The sequence below is a fragment of the Rana temporaria genome, chromosome 11 (assembly GCF_905171775.1).
Source record: "Rana temporaria chromosome 11, aRanTem1.1, whole genome shotgun sequence".
NCBI lineage: Eukaryota > Metazoa > Chordata > Amphibia > Anura > Ranidae > Rana > Rana temporaria.
This window is the reverse complement of record NC_053499.1, coordinates 48,889,157-48,907,897: the sequence shown is the minus strand read 5'-3', so window position 1 is coordinate 48,907,897 and position 18,741 is coordinate 48,889,157. Positions and strand designations below refer to the sequence as shown.

At 42.9% G+C, this 18,741-nt stretch overlaps 1 protein-coding gene across 1 annotated transcript in view; it reads right to left on the bottom strand.

Moving 5' to 3' along the window:
- Nucleotides 1–18,741, bottom strand: part of LOC120916793 (mucin-2-like) — a 105,978-nt gene that overhangs the window by 67,775 nt on the left and 19,462 nt on the right. The window contains exon 2 of the mRNA XM_040327729.1: nt 961–1,086. Within this exon, the coding sequence (XP_040183663.1) occupies nt 961–1,086 (126 nt within the window). The remainder of the gene's footprint in view (nt 1–960; nt 1,087–18,741) is intronic.

Sequence of the window (18,741 nt, the reverse complement as noted above, 5' to 3'; positions counted from 1 at the left end):
TCTTTTCAAAATTGTCGCTCTATTTCTGTTTAAAGTGCAAACAATAAAAACTGCAGAGGTGATCAAATACCACCAAAAGAAAGCTCTATTTGTGGGGAAAAAAGGACGCCAATTTTGTTTGGGAGCCACGTCGCATGACCGCGCAATTGTCAGTTAAAGCAACGCAGTGCCCAATCGCAAAAACTGGCCAGGTCCTTTACCTGCATAAAGGTCCCGTTCTTAAAGTGGATGTAAACCCAAATTTTTTTTTATTTTTTTATGTCACAATGTAGAGTATAAGATTTCCTATCATCTGTGCCCAGTCTTGCCACACAGAGTTAATCCAGCGCTAAGCAATCCTCTTTTAATATTCAGTGAAAATTAACAGAATTCCAGATAAAAACCTGCCTAAATAAAAAGTCAGTTTCTGTCTCCTTGCTTTGAGTGACAGGTTATTTACATATCTAGCTTGGACATGTTTATCATATGTTATGTTATGTTTATCATAATATGAGGTGATTCACAGTATAAAAAGTGAGAAATCCACCCCTCCCCCACATAACACATCCTGGTATAATACAATGAACTTTGGATCACCTCATATTATGATAAACATAACATAACATATGATAAACATGTCCAAGCTACATATGTAAATAACCTGTAACACAAAGCAAGAACAGAGAAACAGACTTTATAATTTGGCAAGTTTTTATCTGGAATTCTGTTAATTTTCACTGAACATTAAAAGAGGATTGCTCAGCGCTGGATTAACTCTGTGTGGCAAGACTGTGCACAGATGATAGGAAATCTTATACTCTACATTGTGACATTGTTAACATCCACTTTAAGTGGTTAAAGGAACCTATTTAGAAAATAAAAAACAAACCTTTACAACCGCTTTAAAAACTCTTATTGACTAAATATAAATAAGGACAAAATACGACCAAGCAAAGTTCAAATTCAACTTTTTTAACTCACAGGTCCACAGTCTGCACTGCTGCTATAGTCACAGGTGTCTCTTTTAATATTGGTGATGTAGAAACCATTTACTTGAGTACAAAGATATTTTGTACAGTAGTCATCATCAGCAATAACATTTTCATCCTAAAAAAAAAAGAACAGAATGCATTTATTTTGTCCTATATTATACTGAACTCAGTGTATATAAGTAATAATAGTACTACCTATATATCTCTAAAAGTCAAGTGATCGCTTAACAATACAAAAATAGTAATCTACAAGCCATATACAACTGCAAATAAAACTTACCGTATATACTCGAGTATACGTTTTTCAGCACATTTTTTTGTGCTGAAAATGCCCCCCTCGGCTTATACTCAAGTCACCTTTTTGCGCCTGATCTCCTGGATTTTGGGGACCCGGCACGGCCGGCCGTAGGTCCCCTGTACCCCAAACACACACGTGTAGCCCCACTCTTCCTCTACAAGTGTGAAAAGTTTGTTGTCCGGTGGACCTACGGCCCAGGGAGCACTGATTTTTCAAAGCCGGGCACCCCTTCCATAGACTCCCATGTTAAACTGTAATTTCTCTTGTAAATGTGGGGACCCGGTACCGGCCGTGCGTAGGTCCCCTTGACCCGGAACTTAGCACACATATAGCCCAATTTCTTCTCTAGAAGTGTACAAAGTTTGTTGTCTAGGGGACCTACGGCTGGGGAGCACCGATTTTTCAAAGCTAGGCACCCCTTCCATAGACTCCTATGTTAAACATCAGTCTAATAAAAAAGAAAGAAAAATTGCGCCAACCAATATTAAATTAATGTAGACAGTGAAGTCCTTTGTGCCTTCTAACAGTGAGGCACAGAAAGAGTGTGCACTAAAAAAGTGCATAAATAATAAACAAATGGTGAACAAAGAGTCCAATAATAAAGTCCATAAACTGAATTCCGATCCAAACAGCACCCAGTGTGAAGATGAAACAGTTGTGACCCGCCACCGTATGGACTGAGGCTTACCACAAAGTAATTTGATAACAGCGTTAATCAAATTATTGCAGGATATTTCCAGAACATCGGATAATGGCTAAACATACGCCGGGTCACGCTCCCTTTAAGAAATCCACGATGGGGTGCAGCAGCATACAATAGCGAATAGCGTCCTCACACCATGTCACAGCCCAGTCAGTGTCAGCATAAAAGGAAGGAGACCGCACATAGGGTAGTATGCACTTAACAGGTTTTAATTAAAAGAAGATTAAAACTACTTACAGACAAATGTAAATAGAAAGCGAATAAACAATTGCCGGCCGGCATCTAACAGGAGCCCTTCCTGTACGCGGTGACGTCACTGCACTCCGTCCCAGACGCGTTTCGTCACAATCTGACGTTTTCAATGGGAATGGGCTCTGCAGTGAACCACCGCTTAATATACCCAGGCCTCGCTTTGACTGCCAGGAACCGGAAATAGCCAAATCGCCATTTTGAAAATGGGAAAAATGGATATTTTGCTGTGTGCGGGACCATAAGTGCCCTTACAAAATGAAAATAATATAAATATAAATAAATATAAATATTTATGTGTATAAATAAGGCTGAAGACAGGGAGCTATCCCTTTAGTAAAAAGGGGACAGTTTTAAAGTTATAAATATTGGTGTTTTGTGCATATAAGTGAATATAATATAAAACGTGCATAAATTTAAAAATCCATCCTAGATAAATATAGTGAGTCCCTCTCGTGGCCAGGACTGGAACTACCAACCTATGGATACTCATGCCAGAGTGAGCAATACCTCACACTTATATAAATCAGGATGTAGTGAACAAAAAAGGTGGCATTCTAAAGAAAATAGGAGACCCCTAAAAAGGGATCAAAAAATTATATGAATAAATTAGTATTCATAAAAAATATATATATATATTCAAAAAACCTTTGGATCATGATTAAACCAACCCCCATATCCATTTGGCATATTATTAATAGTGTAAATATAAGTGAATATAAATAGTGAACCAATCATTGGTGGAAAAATAAAAAAGATTTTATAAAAAATATGTAGAATATGAAAAATATGTATGAAGAGTAAAAATGAAAAATATAAAATATGAAAAATAGAAAATTGGTCCCATCCTGGTGAAATCAAAATGAGGCTAAAAATTATTTTTTACAATAAATAAAACCACTATAATATTTTTTACAATTTACAATTTTTTACAATTATTTTTTACAATAAATAAAACCACTTTTCTGATTCTTAAACATCAGTCTAGTCATGGACACAGTGAGGCATGGATACAGTGAGGCATGGGCACAGTGAGGCATGGGCACAGTGAGGCATGCACATGGACACAGTGAGGCATGCAGATGGACACCCTAGGCTTATACTTGAGTTAATAAGTTTTCCCATTTTTTTGTGGTAAAATTAGGTGCCTCGGCTTATATTCGGGTCGGCTTTTACTCGAGTATATACAGTTTATTGTGCAGACCAACAGGTTCACATATAATTTGAAATGTTAACAATTTACATTAATTGTTTATGGATATTTTAAATGGATATTTACTGTAGCAGACATGGATGCAATTCCAGCTTTTGTGCCAAACATGACTTCCTCCATAGATGCAATGGGGGAGTAAGCATAGCCAGTGTAGGACAGAGAGCAAACACATTGCAGAAAAAATGAAAAAAAGAAGCCTGAGAAAAACAAAACAAAACAAACAACACAGCCATACACTGGTAAAATATCAAATGAACATTCATATGAAAAATCTTGTCCGTATATTTGATAATGCCGATAAAGACTTGATGAAGATCATTAAAAATTACTTTAACCAGTTCTCTAGAGTATTTTTTTCCTTCTTGCACAGAAGGAATACTTCTAAGGCTTCATAGTACACTAGCAGCTCCTGGCAGATCCTAAACTTGAGTTTAGGAGCTTTTAGCATTTTTTTGCCAAAGCTCCTAAACTAGGGATGAGCCAAACACCCCCCCCCCCTTTGGTTCGCACCAGAACCTATGAACAGACCAAAAGTCTGTGTGAACCCTGTTAAAGTCTATGGGACTCAAACGTTTGAAATCTAAAGTTATTGTCCTAAAAAGTGTTTGGGGACCCTGTGTCCTGCCCCAGGGGACATGTAGCAATGCAAAAAAAAGTTTTAAAAACTGCATTTTTTTCGGGAGCAGTGATTTTAATAATGCTTAAAGTGAAACAATAAAAGTGAAATATTCCTTTAAATTTCGTACCTGGTGGGGTGTTATGTATGCCTGTGAAGTAGCGCTTGTTTTCCGCGCTTAGAACTGTCCCTGCACAAAATATAATTTCTGAAGGAAAAAAAGTCATTTAAAAATCACTTGCTAGAAAAGTCATTTATAAAAAAAAATATGCGTGGGGGTCCCCCCAAATTCGATTACCAGGCCCTTCAGGTCTGGTATGGATATTAAGGGGAACTTCACCCCAAATAAAAAAAAATGGCGTGGAGTTCCCCCCAAAAATCCACACCAGACCCTTTATCCGAGTATGCAACCTGGCAGGCCGCAAGAAAAAAAGGGGGGATGAGAGAGTGCCCCCCCTCCTGAACCGTACCAGGCCACATGCCCTCAACATTGGAGGGAATTGCTTTGGAGGTGACCCCTCAAAGCACCATGTCCCCATGTTGATGGGGACAAGGGCCTCATCCATCACGTGATCCCGCCCCCCTCTGACGCAAGGGAAAGCCCAGGCTTCCCCAGTGACGTGATGGGTGACCCCGCCCCCCTCGGATGTAACGGCAAACCTGCGTTACATCAGAGGGGGGCGGGGACCGGACCAACAGCGTTGGATCAGAGAACGAGAGTGGATTACCACTGCTGGAATTTTTTTTTATTTTTATAATAAAGGGCTTTACCAACAGTGTCTGTTTATTTTTTACAATTGTTACACTTTCTTTGTGAAATGGTAGAGGTACAATGTACCCCATTACCAATTTACATTAGGGGGCCGGGATCTGGGGGGTCCCCTTTGTTAAAGGGGTCTTCAAGATTCCGATAAGCCCCCTGCCCGCAGACCCCCACCACCACTGGGCAAGGGTTGTGAGGATGAGGCCCTTGTCCCCATCAACATGGGGACATGGTGCTTTGAGGGGTCACAGACCCCCAAAGCATCCTCCCAATGTTGAGGGCATGTGGCCTGGTACAGTTCAGGAGGGGGGGCGCTCTCTCGTCCCCCCCTCTTTTCCTGCAGCCTGCCAGGTTGCGTGCTCGGATAAAGGGTCTGGTGTGGATTTTTGGGAGGAACTCCACACCATTTTTTTTTAATTTGGGGTGGATTTCCCCTTAAAATCCTCACCAGACCTGAAGGGTCTGGAACGGATATTTGGGGGGAACCCTACGTAATTTTTTTTTAATTTGATGCGGGGTTCCCCTTAATATCCAGACCAGACCAGAAGGGCCTGGTAATTAAATTTGGGGGGACCCCCACGCATTTTTTTTTATGAATGACTTTTCTCTGTATTGCTGGGAGCCGACAATTCATTATAGCCGCATGTGATTTTAAATTACTTTTTTTCCTTCAGAAATGACACTTTGTGCAGGGACAGTTCTAAGCACGGGAAACAAGCGTACTATACACTACCCCAGGTACGAAATTAAAAGGAATATTTCACTTTTATTGTTTCACTTTAAGCATTATTAAAATCACTGCTCTCGAAAAAAAATACCATTTTTAAAACGTTTTTTTTTTTCCATTGATACATGTCCCCTGGGGCAGGACCCAGGTTCCCAAACACTTTATAAGACGATAACTTGCATATTAGCCTTGAAAACTAGCACTTTAAATTTTTCCCATAGACTTTTACAGGGTGTTCCGCGTTTTTTCGAATTTGCAGCGAACACCCCAAATTGTTCGCTGAACAGGCAATGTTCGAGTCGAACATGAGTTTGACTCAAACTCGAAGCTCATCCCTATCCTAATCTCAACTCCATAAAACGCTACGGGAAGATTTACTAAAACTGGAGAGTAGAAAATCTGGTGCAACTCTGCATAGAAACCGATTAGCTTCCAGATCTTATTGTCAAAGCCTAATTCAACAAGTTGAAGTTAGCAGTTGATTGGCTATCATGCACAGCTGCATCAGATTCTGAGTGCTCCTGTTTTAGTAAATCACCCTCTATGTGTCCATGTACACATAGGCTTTTAGTAGAGTTTAGTAGCTTTTGTGTTTAAGTGAGATTAAACCTCCCTCTCCTATGTAGCGCCCCCTTACTTTCAGTATGGGCACTACGCTAAAGTTAGTGGGGAATGGGAAGAGTTATTTTGCTCCCATTCACAATTTGCTAAAATTGGGACTTCTGTCACTCCAGAAACGTCCACTGGGTCAGTCTGTGCTCCATGGATGCAATACCATCCCTGGCCAGCAGTTGGCACCAGAGGGGTTCTGGCAGAGCAACTTTCCCCAGCAGCCAATTAAAGGAGCTTTTCCCTCGCAGGGCATGCTGGGGGAGGGTATATCTGTGATGGGTGTCATGTGCTAGGCAAGTATTCGCGGGGTCCCAGTTCCAGGTGCGGCATCCACCTTCAGGGTGCGCGCATCCATGGACCCCGCCAGCGCGGCCCACCGGGCCAGAATTGCAGTCTACACAAACCCTCATCCGGAGGTAAAAGGGGACTCCAGTGACTTACTGGGTCCCCAGTTCTATTGAAAGGATCCCAGGCTGGGTGCCGCTCGATTGGGGGGATCAGCTTGAGGGGAACCCGGAGGCAGGTTGTCCAACAGGGCTTGAACGAACCAATCGGGGATCTGGTGACCGGAATGTTGACAGGTACGTTTTGCTGTCATCTGGTGACCTATGCTAAAACCTACTGGGAGGATTCGCTCCATTTACCCATCTAGCTCACCTAAAGTAATTGGCCTGTGGCAGAGGCCCTAGAGCCAGGACTGTGAGAGAGATCAGTTCCTCCCAGCAAATCCTAAGTGACACTTCAGCTGCCAGGCTTGTGAGAGGGGTCTGTCCGGAGTGGCGACGAATAATAATTTGGTACTCTATTAAGCAAGGACTGCTCAATTAATATCTGGGCCTGACACTGCAAGGTTCTCCCTTTTCTTTATCAACCTGCTCTTCCCATTTGATGTTGATGTTGGCCGTGTTTGGCCTGGAAATAAAGCATTGGAAAACCTTTATTCACTGTCTGGACCTTCGCTCACTGCTTTGTTCTCCAACTGCACCCATACGCCACATTAAGGTAACTCAATATGCCGATCCCAATAACAAATCAGCGGCTCCTGCGGGGGTAGTGCTACACCTATATTCGGAAAGAATCGCATTTAGTATAGGAATGTCATGGGAAACCCCAGTTGCATCAGAGGGGGGCAGGATCACCTGTGACGCCACGGGGAAACCGCCGGAAACCCCTGTTGCGTCAGAGGGGGGCAGGGTCACCCGTCCACATCATGGATGGCCCCGTCTTCGGTTATTTAAGAGCTGTCAGACAGGTCGACTGGTCCAAAAGTGCCTTTGTAGCAAAGTGGCGCTTTTTTGATGCCATTTTTTATGTGCACAAATGACACTAAAATGTCAGGCAAGGGGCACTGTAAAGTGATGGTGTCAGATCCTAAGGTGATACCGTGTAATCCTCTCAGTTTACACTGTATCACCTCCTTTTATGTGTGTGTGTTTTACTTTCAAATTTGAAATTCCCGCCCAGTTCCGCTCCCATGCACCGCTGCTGCTCGTAGGGAATGGAACCAGGAAGTCAGGGGACAGCAAGAGCGGCGGTGATCTCGCTTGCGATCACAGCAATAAGAAATTATCGCTGGATCGCCAGGAGAAGGTAAAGGAACGCCGCTGCAGGCTCTACAAAGCTACCCTGAGCGTGACTAATACCACGTACACACGATCATTTTTCAGCATGATACATGTCCCCTGGGGCAGGACCCAGGTCCCCAAACACTTTTTATGACAATAACTTGCATATTAACTTTTACAATTAGCACTTTTGATTTTTCATGTTCGTGTCCCATAGACTTTAACGGTGTTTGCGTGTTCGAACAAAGTATTTGCCTGTTCGCATGTTCTGCTGCGAACCGAACAGGGGGGTGTTCGGCTCATCCCTATTGATCAGCACTGCTGGTTACAGCCAGCATTGCTGACAGAGCGGCAAAAATTCAACAGGGCAGTTTCACAGAAGCTAATCGGTAGATTGACTTCGGTACAACCACCCTATCCATGCATAAATCAAAATTCTTATCTTTACCTAGTTTATCAACTAGGATATGTCCATATATGGATAGTGAGGCACTGAGGCCGATTCATTCAATTATCCAATCATGTGAAAATACAATTATTGTTTATTTCATATGCACAGATCAAAGCCCAAAAACAATTTGGCTGATAGGGAAATATTGGTAATATTGGGTCAAATAAACACAGGAACAAAATGTTTGTTAGCCTGTGATATAAATCTTCATATTTTTCATGTGAAAATTTTCAGCTTTTCTTAGTTAATTAACCTCATTATATAAAGATGTTAGTCACATTGAAAAAGGTGTAAAATGTCATATATGACCGTATACTTACTAATGTCTTTTGTCTAATTCTACTCTTTAACCAGTTCTGGACCAGCCGCCGCAGTTTTACTGCGGCAGGTTGGTCCGGCTGCGCGAAATCACGTTACTATACCGCCATTCCCGACGATCAGATTCAATCAGGAACTGATTAATCCCCAGGCCCAGGTCAATGACATCTGGCCTGGACCTGGTGATCGGTCCTGACGAATGAGATCCTTCCCCTGTCTGTAACTGTAAACACTGACAGGGGAAGTGATGTCATCTCTCCTCGTGTCGGTCTTTTCCGTTCCAAACCGAGAAGAGAGAGCATCAAACAGTGGGTTCACTTAGGCACACAATGCATTCCCTGATCGCCCTCCTATCAGCCACCCAGTTAACCCATTCACCAACTGTCACTGTGTCACCTAGTACAGCAATTTTTTTTTTGATCACTGTGCTAGTATCATTAGTGACAAACATCAGTGTTAGGGTAATTAGTCTTAGGCCCAGATCGGTCTAGGGCCCCCCTAACCCTCCAATAAAGGTTTGACCCTTGATTACCCCCTGTCACCTGTGACCACAGTATAAGTGTCACAGGGTGACGCAGTTTAGCTAGTTTTATTTTTTAAAGCATCAGGGCACCTGACATATTTTTCACAATAAAGGTTTAACCCCCTGATCACCCAGCGGTTAGGTTTTAGCGTTAGATAGGGTCTGCGTCGCCCCAGGCAGTGTCAGATTAGTGCCAGTACCACTAACACCCACGCACGCACCATACGCATCCCTTAGTAGTATGGTGTCAGAACGGATAGATATCTGATCAGATCTATACTAGCGTCCCCTGTAGTTTAGTGTTCCCATAAATGCAGTGTTAGCAGGATCAGCCCAGATACCTGCTAGCACCTGCATTTAGCCCCTCTGCCCAGCCCACTCAAGTGCAGTATCAATCGTTCACTGTCACTTACAAAACACATAACTGCAGCATTCGCAGAGTCGGGCCTGATCCCCACGAACGCTAACAGTTTTTTTTGCAGCGCTTGAAGCAGTCGCTGACAGTCAGGTGCTTTTTTACCTGTGAGGCCTCGTACACACGACCGAGGAACTCGTCGGAAAATACACATCGTTTTCCTCGACGAGTTCCTTGTTAGGCTTGTCGAGGAACTCGACAAGCTTGCTTTGTGTGCACACGGTCAAGACAAAATCTCCTTGTTCTCAAACGCGGTGACATACAACACATACAATGGCAGGGGAAGTTCGATTCCACTGGCACAACCCTTGGGGCTGCTTTTGCTAATCTCATGTTACTGCGTGTTAAGTAAAAGTTTGGCAAGAGACAATTTGCACTTTTCAGTCTGTTACAGCGTGAAAAATGTGTTATCTCCATTACAAACGCTACTTTTACCGAAGGTGCGCTCCCGTCTCATACTTTATTCTGAGCATGTGCGGGTTTCTTAGCATACACACGCTCGCGTTTCTCGTCGAAAACCAGCCCTACGAAGAACACGATGAGGAAATTGAGACTCCCGACGAGGAAAAAGAGAACTTGTTCAAGTTCCGACAGTTTCCTCGAAGAAAAACGTACACACGACCGTTTTCCTCGGCAAAAAAGCTCTCCCACCAAGTTTCTTGATGGATTTTTTCGAGGAAAACGGTCGTGTGTACGAGGCCTCAGTCTAAATTTACTGGCACAGTATTGAGAGACCAAAATGTCAAAATGAAGGTACAGTAGTGAAGAGGCCTACATGTTTCTGAGCATGACAGATAGTGAAGAGGAAGTCACTCATCTGTCAGATTTAGGCTCAGAATACGATCCTGTAGACGACAGGAGCTCCATGACAGATAGCTCTGATGACTGGGTTGTTGTCTCTGCCAGGGTCAGGCATACCAGACCCCGATCTTCTTCTGCTTTCGTTGAGGTTCAAGAACCGCAGGTCCCTCGTATAGAGCAGAGAGCCAATAATATCACCGCTATTCCTTCTGGTAAACTGGCAAACACCACCGGCCCAGTACAACCTGACCATACATCCAGTACTGTAGTAACACTTGGTGATGTGGCGAGTCCCATTAGTGCAGTTCAAGCTGGCGAGGTGGCAAGCAGGAGTAGTGTCCAGCTGCCACCAAGAAGAAGACAAAGACAGGCCGTCAAGAGCATAGTGCCCTTCCTGCTGCATTCACCAATCCTAATTGGGAACCCACTTGGGAACCCACTTCTGCAGCACCCATACTTCCCCCATTCACTGGCCAATCCGGAATTCAGTTTTTTCACCGAAGATCTCTATAGATCTATTGTGGACCAAAGCAATTTGTATGCTGGTCAATTCATCGCCGCTAATGCCCAGCTGACCCTTGCCAGAGATTGGAGACCAATTACGGTTTCTGAATTTAAGACCTTTCTAGGCCTGTCCCTCCTCATCGGCATAACCAAAAAGAGTGATATGCGGTCATATTGGTCCACTGACCCAATTCACCATATGCCCATGTTCTCTGCCTCCATGGCCAGGACACAATATGAGCAGATCTTGCGTTTCATGCACTTCAGTGACAATGAACTCTGTCATCCTCGGGTTGACCCTGGATTTGATCGGCTCTACAAAATTTGGCCCTTCGTAAACCACTTCAACCAACATTTTGCAGCCTTGTTTACTCCCGATCAAGTTGTCTGCATTGATGAGTCCCTGATTACATTTTCTGTCTGCTTGTCTATCAAACAGTATCTTCCCAACAAGTGTGCCAAATACGGGGTCAAGATGTATAAGCTCTGTGACAGGGCAACATATAGTTTTATGGTTTAAGGGGGAAAAGATAGTTGCGTAGAGCCAGAGAACTGCTCAGATTACATTGGTAAGATAGTGTAGGACTTGGCATCACTCTTATTCAGAAATGGGTACCACTTGTACGTGGACAATTATTACACAAGCGTGCCACTTTTTAGTCACCTTTTTGATTGTGGAATTGGCACATATGGCACAGTGCGATCTAATCGCTGGGGCTTCCCCCAACGGCTTGTAGAATTCCGATTTAGACGTTCTGTTCTGCTTTTGTTCTGTCCTTGATTCACGCAGACACAGCAGTCCAAATTCCTACGGCGACTGGTTTTGTGGAGAAACCCCTCTGTGTCCACGAATACAACCTTAACATGGGAGGGGTGGACCTCAACGACCAGTTGTTGGCGCCATACCCAATTGCCTGTAAGGCCAGATGCTGGTACAAAAAAGTGTCTTACACTTATTTCAAATGGCTTTGATGAACGCTCATGTGCTATACAGAGCTTCAGGACAGACTGGATCATTCCTTAAATTCCAGGAAGAGATTGTTTCCAGATGGTGCTCTTGCCCAACTTCCCAATACAAATGCAGTGAGCCGGCTGCATTAGATGCATTTTCCTTTTGTCCTCCCTGGTACCCCTACCTAAAGAAACCCCCAAAAAAGATGTGTCTGCAGCAAATGCCGATTTAGGCATGACACCCGCTTTTATTGTCCCTCCTGTCCAGACCAAACTGGTCTCTGCATTGGTGAATGTTTCAAACGCTACCACACACTAGTTGAGTTTTAGCGTAGGGTACAGCACCACATAGTCCTAGGCACACTAACACAGGGTCTCTGGGTCTCGAAAGATGTGATGGCCATCACATTTTGAGAGACCCTAATCTGCAATGTTCAGTTTACAGTTTTTTTTTACAGTTTTTATAAAAGTGAAAAAACTGAAGAAAAAAAACACACACACAAAAAATATAAAATAAAAAATCCAAAAAAAGTTGTGGTTGTATTTTTCTCCTCTCTCTCTCTATTGTTCTCTCTCTTATGTTCACTCTCAACTGTCCGCTCTACTGTTCACTCATTATTGTTCTACATCTATCGTTCTCTCTATTTTTACTGTTTTATTGTATTTGCTCTGCAGTTATGGTATGTTATACTGTAATGTTTGTTTTATTTGTAACCATCATTTGCTTAGCAGGTACGTCATTCAGCTGCAGCATGCGTTTATTTATCTTGACAGCAACAGCGTTTGCTCCAACGATACATAAAGCCGTGACTTCAGTGCTATCGGAGGTGATTTTACCACCACAGTTAAAAAAAAAGAGCATATATGCCAAAGCATGGGGGCAGCAGGGGAGGAAGAGCGATTTGCTTGTAACTTTTGCAGGCAGATGCCCCCATGCTTCGGGATATATTTTAGGCACAAGTTGCGTAAAAAAATTTTTTACTATTTTTTTTGTATTTGCTTTGCAGGTATGGTATGTCTAAGGCCGGGTACACACGGACAAACATGTATGGTGAAAGCGGTCCGTCGGACCGTTTTCACCATACATGTCTGCCAGAGGGCTTCTGTACGATGGTTGTACACACCATCGTACAGAAGTCCGCGCGTAAACAATACGCGGGGCGTGTCCGCGGTGTCGCCGCGTCGATGACGCGGTGTCGCCGCGACAATGACGCAGCGACGTGGGCGGCCCGCCTTTAAAATGCTTCCACGCATTCGTCGAAGTCATTCGACGCATGCGAGGGACGGCGGGCGCCTGGACATGTACGGTAGGTCTGTACTGACGACCGTACATGTCCGAGCGGGCAGGATTCCAGCGGACTGTTTTAAAACAAGTCCAGGAATATTTGTCTGCTGGGAAAAGGCCCGGCGGGCAAATGTTTGCTGGAATTCGGCCCGCTCGCGCCCACACACGACCAAACATGTTTGCTGAAACTGGCCTGCGGACCAGTTTCAGCAGACATGTTTGGTCGTGAGTATGGGGCCTTACTGTTATACTGTAATGTTACTTTGTTTTATTTTTAACCATCACTTGCTTAGCAGGTACGCCATTCAGTTGCAGTACGGATTTATTTGTCTTGACAGCAACAGCGTTTGCTTCCACGATACATAAAGCCGTGACTCCAATGCTGTAGGAGGTGATTTTGCCACCACAGTTAAAAAAAAAGAGCATATATGCTGAAGCATGGGGGCACCAGTGATTTGCTCCTGCTTCGGCATATATAAATTTTGCATGTATGCACTTCATTAGAAGTGGGTGGATGAAGGGAGGTATTCTAATGGTGGGCATACCCACCGATCAATTTCTTTTTTTCGTTCAGCCCACAGGCTGCATGGAAAAAAAAAATTACAATATATGCCCAACAAGGACCAGCAACGTACTGGTATGTTGCTGGACTTTGAGGCCTTGTACACACGACCAGACATGTCCGATGAAAACGGTCCCCGGAACGTTTTCATCGGACATGTCTGCTGGGAGGTTTTGGTCTGATGTGTGTCCACACCATCAGACAAAAATCCCCAGGGACAGAGAACACCGTGACGTATACGTCACCGACGTTCTCTGACACGGAAGTTCAATGCTTCCAAACATGCGTCGAATCAATTCGATGCATGCGCGGGATTTCGGGCCGCTGGTTATACGTCATAACCAGCGGACATGTCCGATGAGTCATACTAACCAGCGGACATGTCCGACGGACATCTTTCCAGCGGACAAGTTTCTTAGCATGCTAAGAAACTTTTGTCCGCTGGAAACCTGTCCGCTCGGCCGGAAAACTGTCCGCTAGGCCCTACACACGGTCGGACATGTCCGCGGAAACTGGTCCGCGGACCAGTTTCAGCGGACATGTTCGGTCGTGTGTACAAGGCCTTAGTGATTATATCAGAATGATGCATGTGGGTTTAGGTATCATCTTGACATCATTCTTTTCAGCCAGAGTTCGGCTTTCGTGTAAAAGCAATCATAGTGGCTAATTAGCCTCTAGACTGCTTTTACAAGCCATGGGAGGGAATGACCCCCCTCCCACCATCTTCCATGGTTTTCTCTGGCTCTCCTGTTCCAACAGGGAACCTGACAATGCAGCTTACCATGGAGCTGAGCAGAGACCAGAATGGCTTCAATCAACTCTATGGCCTAAGAAACCGGAAGCTATGAGCATTTCATGACTTCGATTTCGCCGGATATAAACAGCGCCATTGGGAAATGGGAAAGCATTTTATCACGCCGATCTTGGTGTGGTCAGATGCTTTGAGGGCAGAGGAGAGATCTAGGGTCTAATAAACCCCATTTTTTTCAAAAAAGAGTACCTGTCCCTACCTATTGCTATCATAGGGGATATTTACATTCCCTGAGATAAGAATAAAAATGATTTAAAAAAATGAAAGGAACAGTTTAACCACTTAATCCCCGGACCAATACGCTGTCTAAAGACCCAAGGTGTTTTTACAATTTGTCACTGCGCTGCTTTAACTAGTAATTGCGCGATCATGCAATGTTGTACTGAAACGAAATTTGCGTCCTTTTCTTCCCACAAATAGAGCTTTCTTTTGATTGTATTTGATTGCCTATGCGATTTTTATTTTTTGCGATATAAACGGAAAATTTTTGAAAAAAAATGATTTTTCTTATAACAAAAAGTAAAAAATATCGAATAAACTAAATTTTAGTCAAACATTTAGGCCAAAATGTATTCAGCCACATGTCTTTTGTAAAAAAAATCGCAATAAGCGTATATTTATTGGTTTTCGCAAAAATTATAGTGTCTACAAACTAGGGTACATTTTCTGGAATTTACACAACTTTTATTTTATGACTGCCTATCTCATTTCTTGAGGTGCTAAAATGGCAAGGCAGTATAAAACCCCCCCAAATGACCCCATTTTGGAAAGTTGACACCCCAAGGAAACTGCTGAGAGGCATGTTGAGTCCATTGAAGTTTTTTTTTTTTTGGTCCCAAGTGATTGAATAATGACAAAAAAAAAATTTTTTTTACAAAAAGTTGTCACTAAATGATATATTTCTCACACATGCCATGGTTATATGTGGAATTGCACCCCAAAATACATTCTGCTGCTTCTCCTGAGTACGGGGATACCACATGTGTGGGACTTTTTGGGAGCCTAGCCGCGTACGGGGCCCCATAAACCAAGCACCGCCTTCAGCATTTCTAAGGGTGCAAATTTTTGATTTCACTCCTCACTACCTATCACAGTTTCGAAGGCCATAAAATGCCAAAATAGCACAAAACCCCCCCAAATGACCCCATTTTGGAAAGTAGACACCCCAAGCTATTTGCTGAGAGGGATGTCGAGTCCATGGAATATTTAATATTTTGACACAAGTTGCGGGAATATGACAAACTGATTATTTTTTGCACAAAGTTGTCACTAAATGATATATTGCTCACACATGCCATAGTTATATGTGGAATTGCACCCAAAAATACATTCTGCTGCTTCTCCTGAGTACGGGGATACCACATGTGTGGGACTTTTTGTTAGCCTAGCCGCATACGGGGCACCGAAAACAAAGCACCGCCTTCAAGATTTCTAAGGGCATACATTTTTGATTTCACTCCTCGCTACCTATCACTACCTATCACAGTTTTGAAGGCCATAAAATGCCAAGATGGCACACAACCCGCCCAAATGACCCCATTTTGGAAAGAAGACACCCCAAGCTATTTGCTGAGAGGCATGTTGAGTCCATGGAGTATTTAATTTTTTTGCCCCAAGTCACTGAATAATGACCAAAAAAAAAATTACAAAACGTTGTCACTAAATGATATATTTCTCACACATGCCATAGGCATATGTGGAATTACACCCCAAAATACATTCTGCTGCTTCTCCCGAGTACGGGGATACCACATGTGTGGGACTTTTTGGGAGTCTAGCCGCGTACGGGGCCCCGAAAACCAAGCACTGCCTTCAAGATTTGTGTGAGTGAAATCAAAAATGTATGTCCTTAGAAATCTTGAAGGTGGTGATTGGATTTCGGGGTCTCATACGCGGCTAGGCTCCCAAAAAGTCCCACACACGTGGTATCCCTGTACTCAGGAGAAGCAGCAGAATGTATTTTGGGGTGCAATTCCACATAAAACCGTGGCATGTGTGAGAAATATATCATTTAGTGACAATGTTTTGTACATTTTTTTATTTTTATTTTTTTTGGTCATTATTCAATCACTTGGGGCAAAAAAATTAAATATTCCATGGACTCAACATGCCTCTCAGCAAATAGCTTGGGGTGTCTACTTTCCAAAATGGGGTCATTTGGGGGGGTTTTGTGCTATTCTGGCATTTTATGGCCTTCGAAACTGTGATAGGTAGTGAGGAGTGAAATCAAAAATTTACACCCTTAGAAAGCCTGAAGGCGGTGATTGGTTTTTGGGGTCCCGTACGCGGCTAGGCTCCCAAAAAGTCTCACACATGTGGTATCCCCGTACTCAGGAGAAGCAGCAGAATGTAATTTGGGGTGCAATTCCACATATGCCCATGGCATGTTTGAGCAATATATCATTTAGTGACAACTTTGCGCAAAAAAAATATATATATATATATATATATATATATATATATATATATATATATATATATATAATATATATATATGTATATATTATTCCCGCAACTTGGGTCAAAATCTAAAATATTCAATGGACTTGAGATGCCTCTCAGCAAATAGCTTGGGGTGTCTACTTTCCAAAATGGGGTCATTTGGGGGGGTTTTGAATTGTCCTGGCATTTTATGCACAACATTTAGAAGCCACACATCACCCACTCTTCTAACCACTTGAAGAAAAAGCCCTTTCTGACACTGTTTGTTTACATAAAAACATATTTTTTTTTGCAAGAAAGTTAAGTTGAACCCCCAAACATTATATATTTTTTTTAAAGCAAAGGCCCTACAGATTAAAATGGTGGGTGTTGCAATTTTTTTTTCCACACAGTATTTGCGCAGCGTTTTTTCAAACGCATTTTTTAGGGAAAAATACACTTTTTGTTATTTTAAAGCACTAAAACACACTATATTTCCCAAATTATTGATGAAATAAAAATGATGATCTTAGGCCGAGTACATGGATACCAAACACGACATACTTTAAAATTGCGCACAAACGCGCAGTGGCGACAAACTACATACATTTTTAAAAGCCTTTAAAAGCCTTTACAGGTTACCACATTAGATTTACAGAGTAGGTCTACTGCTAAAATGACTGCCCTCGATCTGCCCTTCGCGGTGATACCTCACATGCATGGTGCAATTTCTGTTTACATATGACTCCAGACCGACGCTTGCGTTCGCCTTTGCGCAAGAGCAGGGGGGGACAGGGATGCTTTTTTTTTTTTTATATATTTATTTCGCTTTTTTTTTTTTATTTGTTAACTGTTCCTTCCATTTTTTTTTTTTACCATTTTTATTGTTATCTCAGGGAATGTAAATATCCCTTATGATAGCAATAGTTAGTGACAGGTACTCTTTTTTTTAAAAAATGGGGTCTATTAGACCCTAGATCTTTCCTCTGCCCTCAAAGCATCTGACCACACCAAGATCGGTGTGATAAAATGCTTTCCCATATTCCCAATGGCGCTGTTTATATCCGGGGGGGGGGACATTCCCTCCCACTGAATGTAAAAGCAGTCTAGAGGCTAATTAGCTGCTTTTACATGAAAGCTGACCGCTGGCTGAAAAGAATGATACCAAGATGATGCCTAAACCCACAGGCATCATTCTGGTATAACCATTCAAAGTCCAGCAACATACCAGTACGTTGATGGTTCTTGTTGGACATGTATTGTAACCTTTTTTTTTCATGCAGCCTGTTGGCTGAACGAAAAAAAGATTGATCGGTGGGTATGCCCACCATTAGAATACCTCCCTTCATCCACCCACTTCTAATGATGGGCATACATGCACCATTTATATATGCCGAAGCATGGGGGCATCCTCCCGCAAAAAAGTTATGCCGCGTACACACGGTCGGACTTTTCTATGCCGTGTACACATGGTCAGACTTTTCCACGGGAAAGCCTCCGTAGGAATGTCAACCGTATGTACGCGGCATTAGGAGCAAAATCGCTCCTCCACCCCTAATGCCCCCATGCTTCGGCATATATGCTCTTTTTTGAACTGTGGTGGTGAAATCACCTCCTACAGCATTGGAGTCGCGGCTTTATATATCGTGGGAGCAAACGCTGTTGCTGTCACGCTAAATAAATCCGCGCTGCAACTGAATGGCGTACCTGCTAAGCAAATGATGGTTAACATTAAAACAAAGTAACATTCCAGTATAACAGTAAGATCATACCATACCTGCAAAGCAAATACCAATAAAAAAAACATAGTAAAAAATAAAACATTTTTTAACGCAACCTGTGCCTAAAATATATATATATATATATATATATATATGCCGAAGCATGGGGGCATCCTCCCGCAAAAAAAGTTATGCCGCGTACACACGGTCGGACTTTTCTATGCCGCGTACACACGGTCGGACTTTTCTATGGCGTGTACA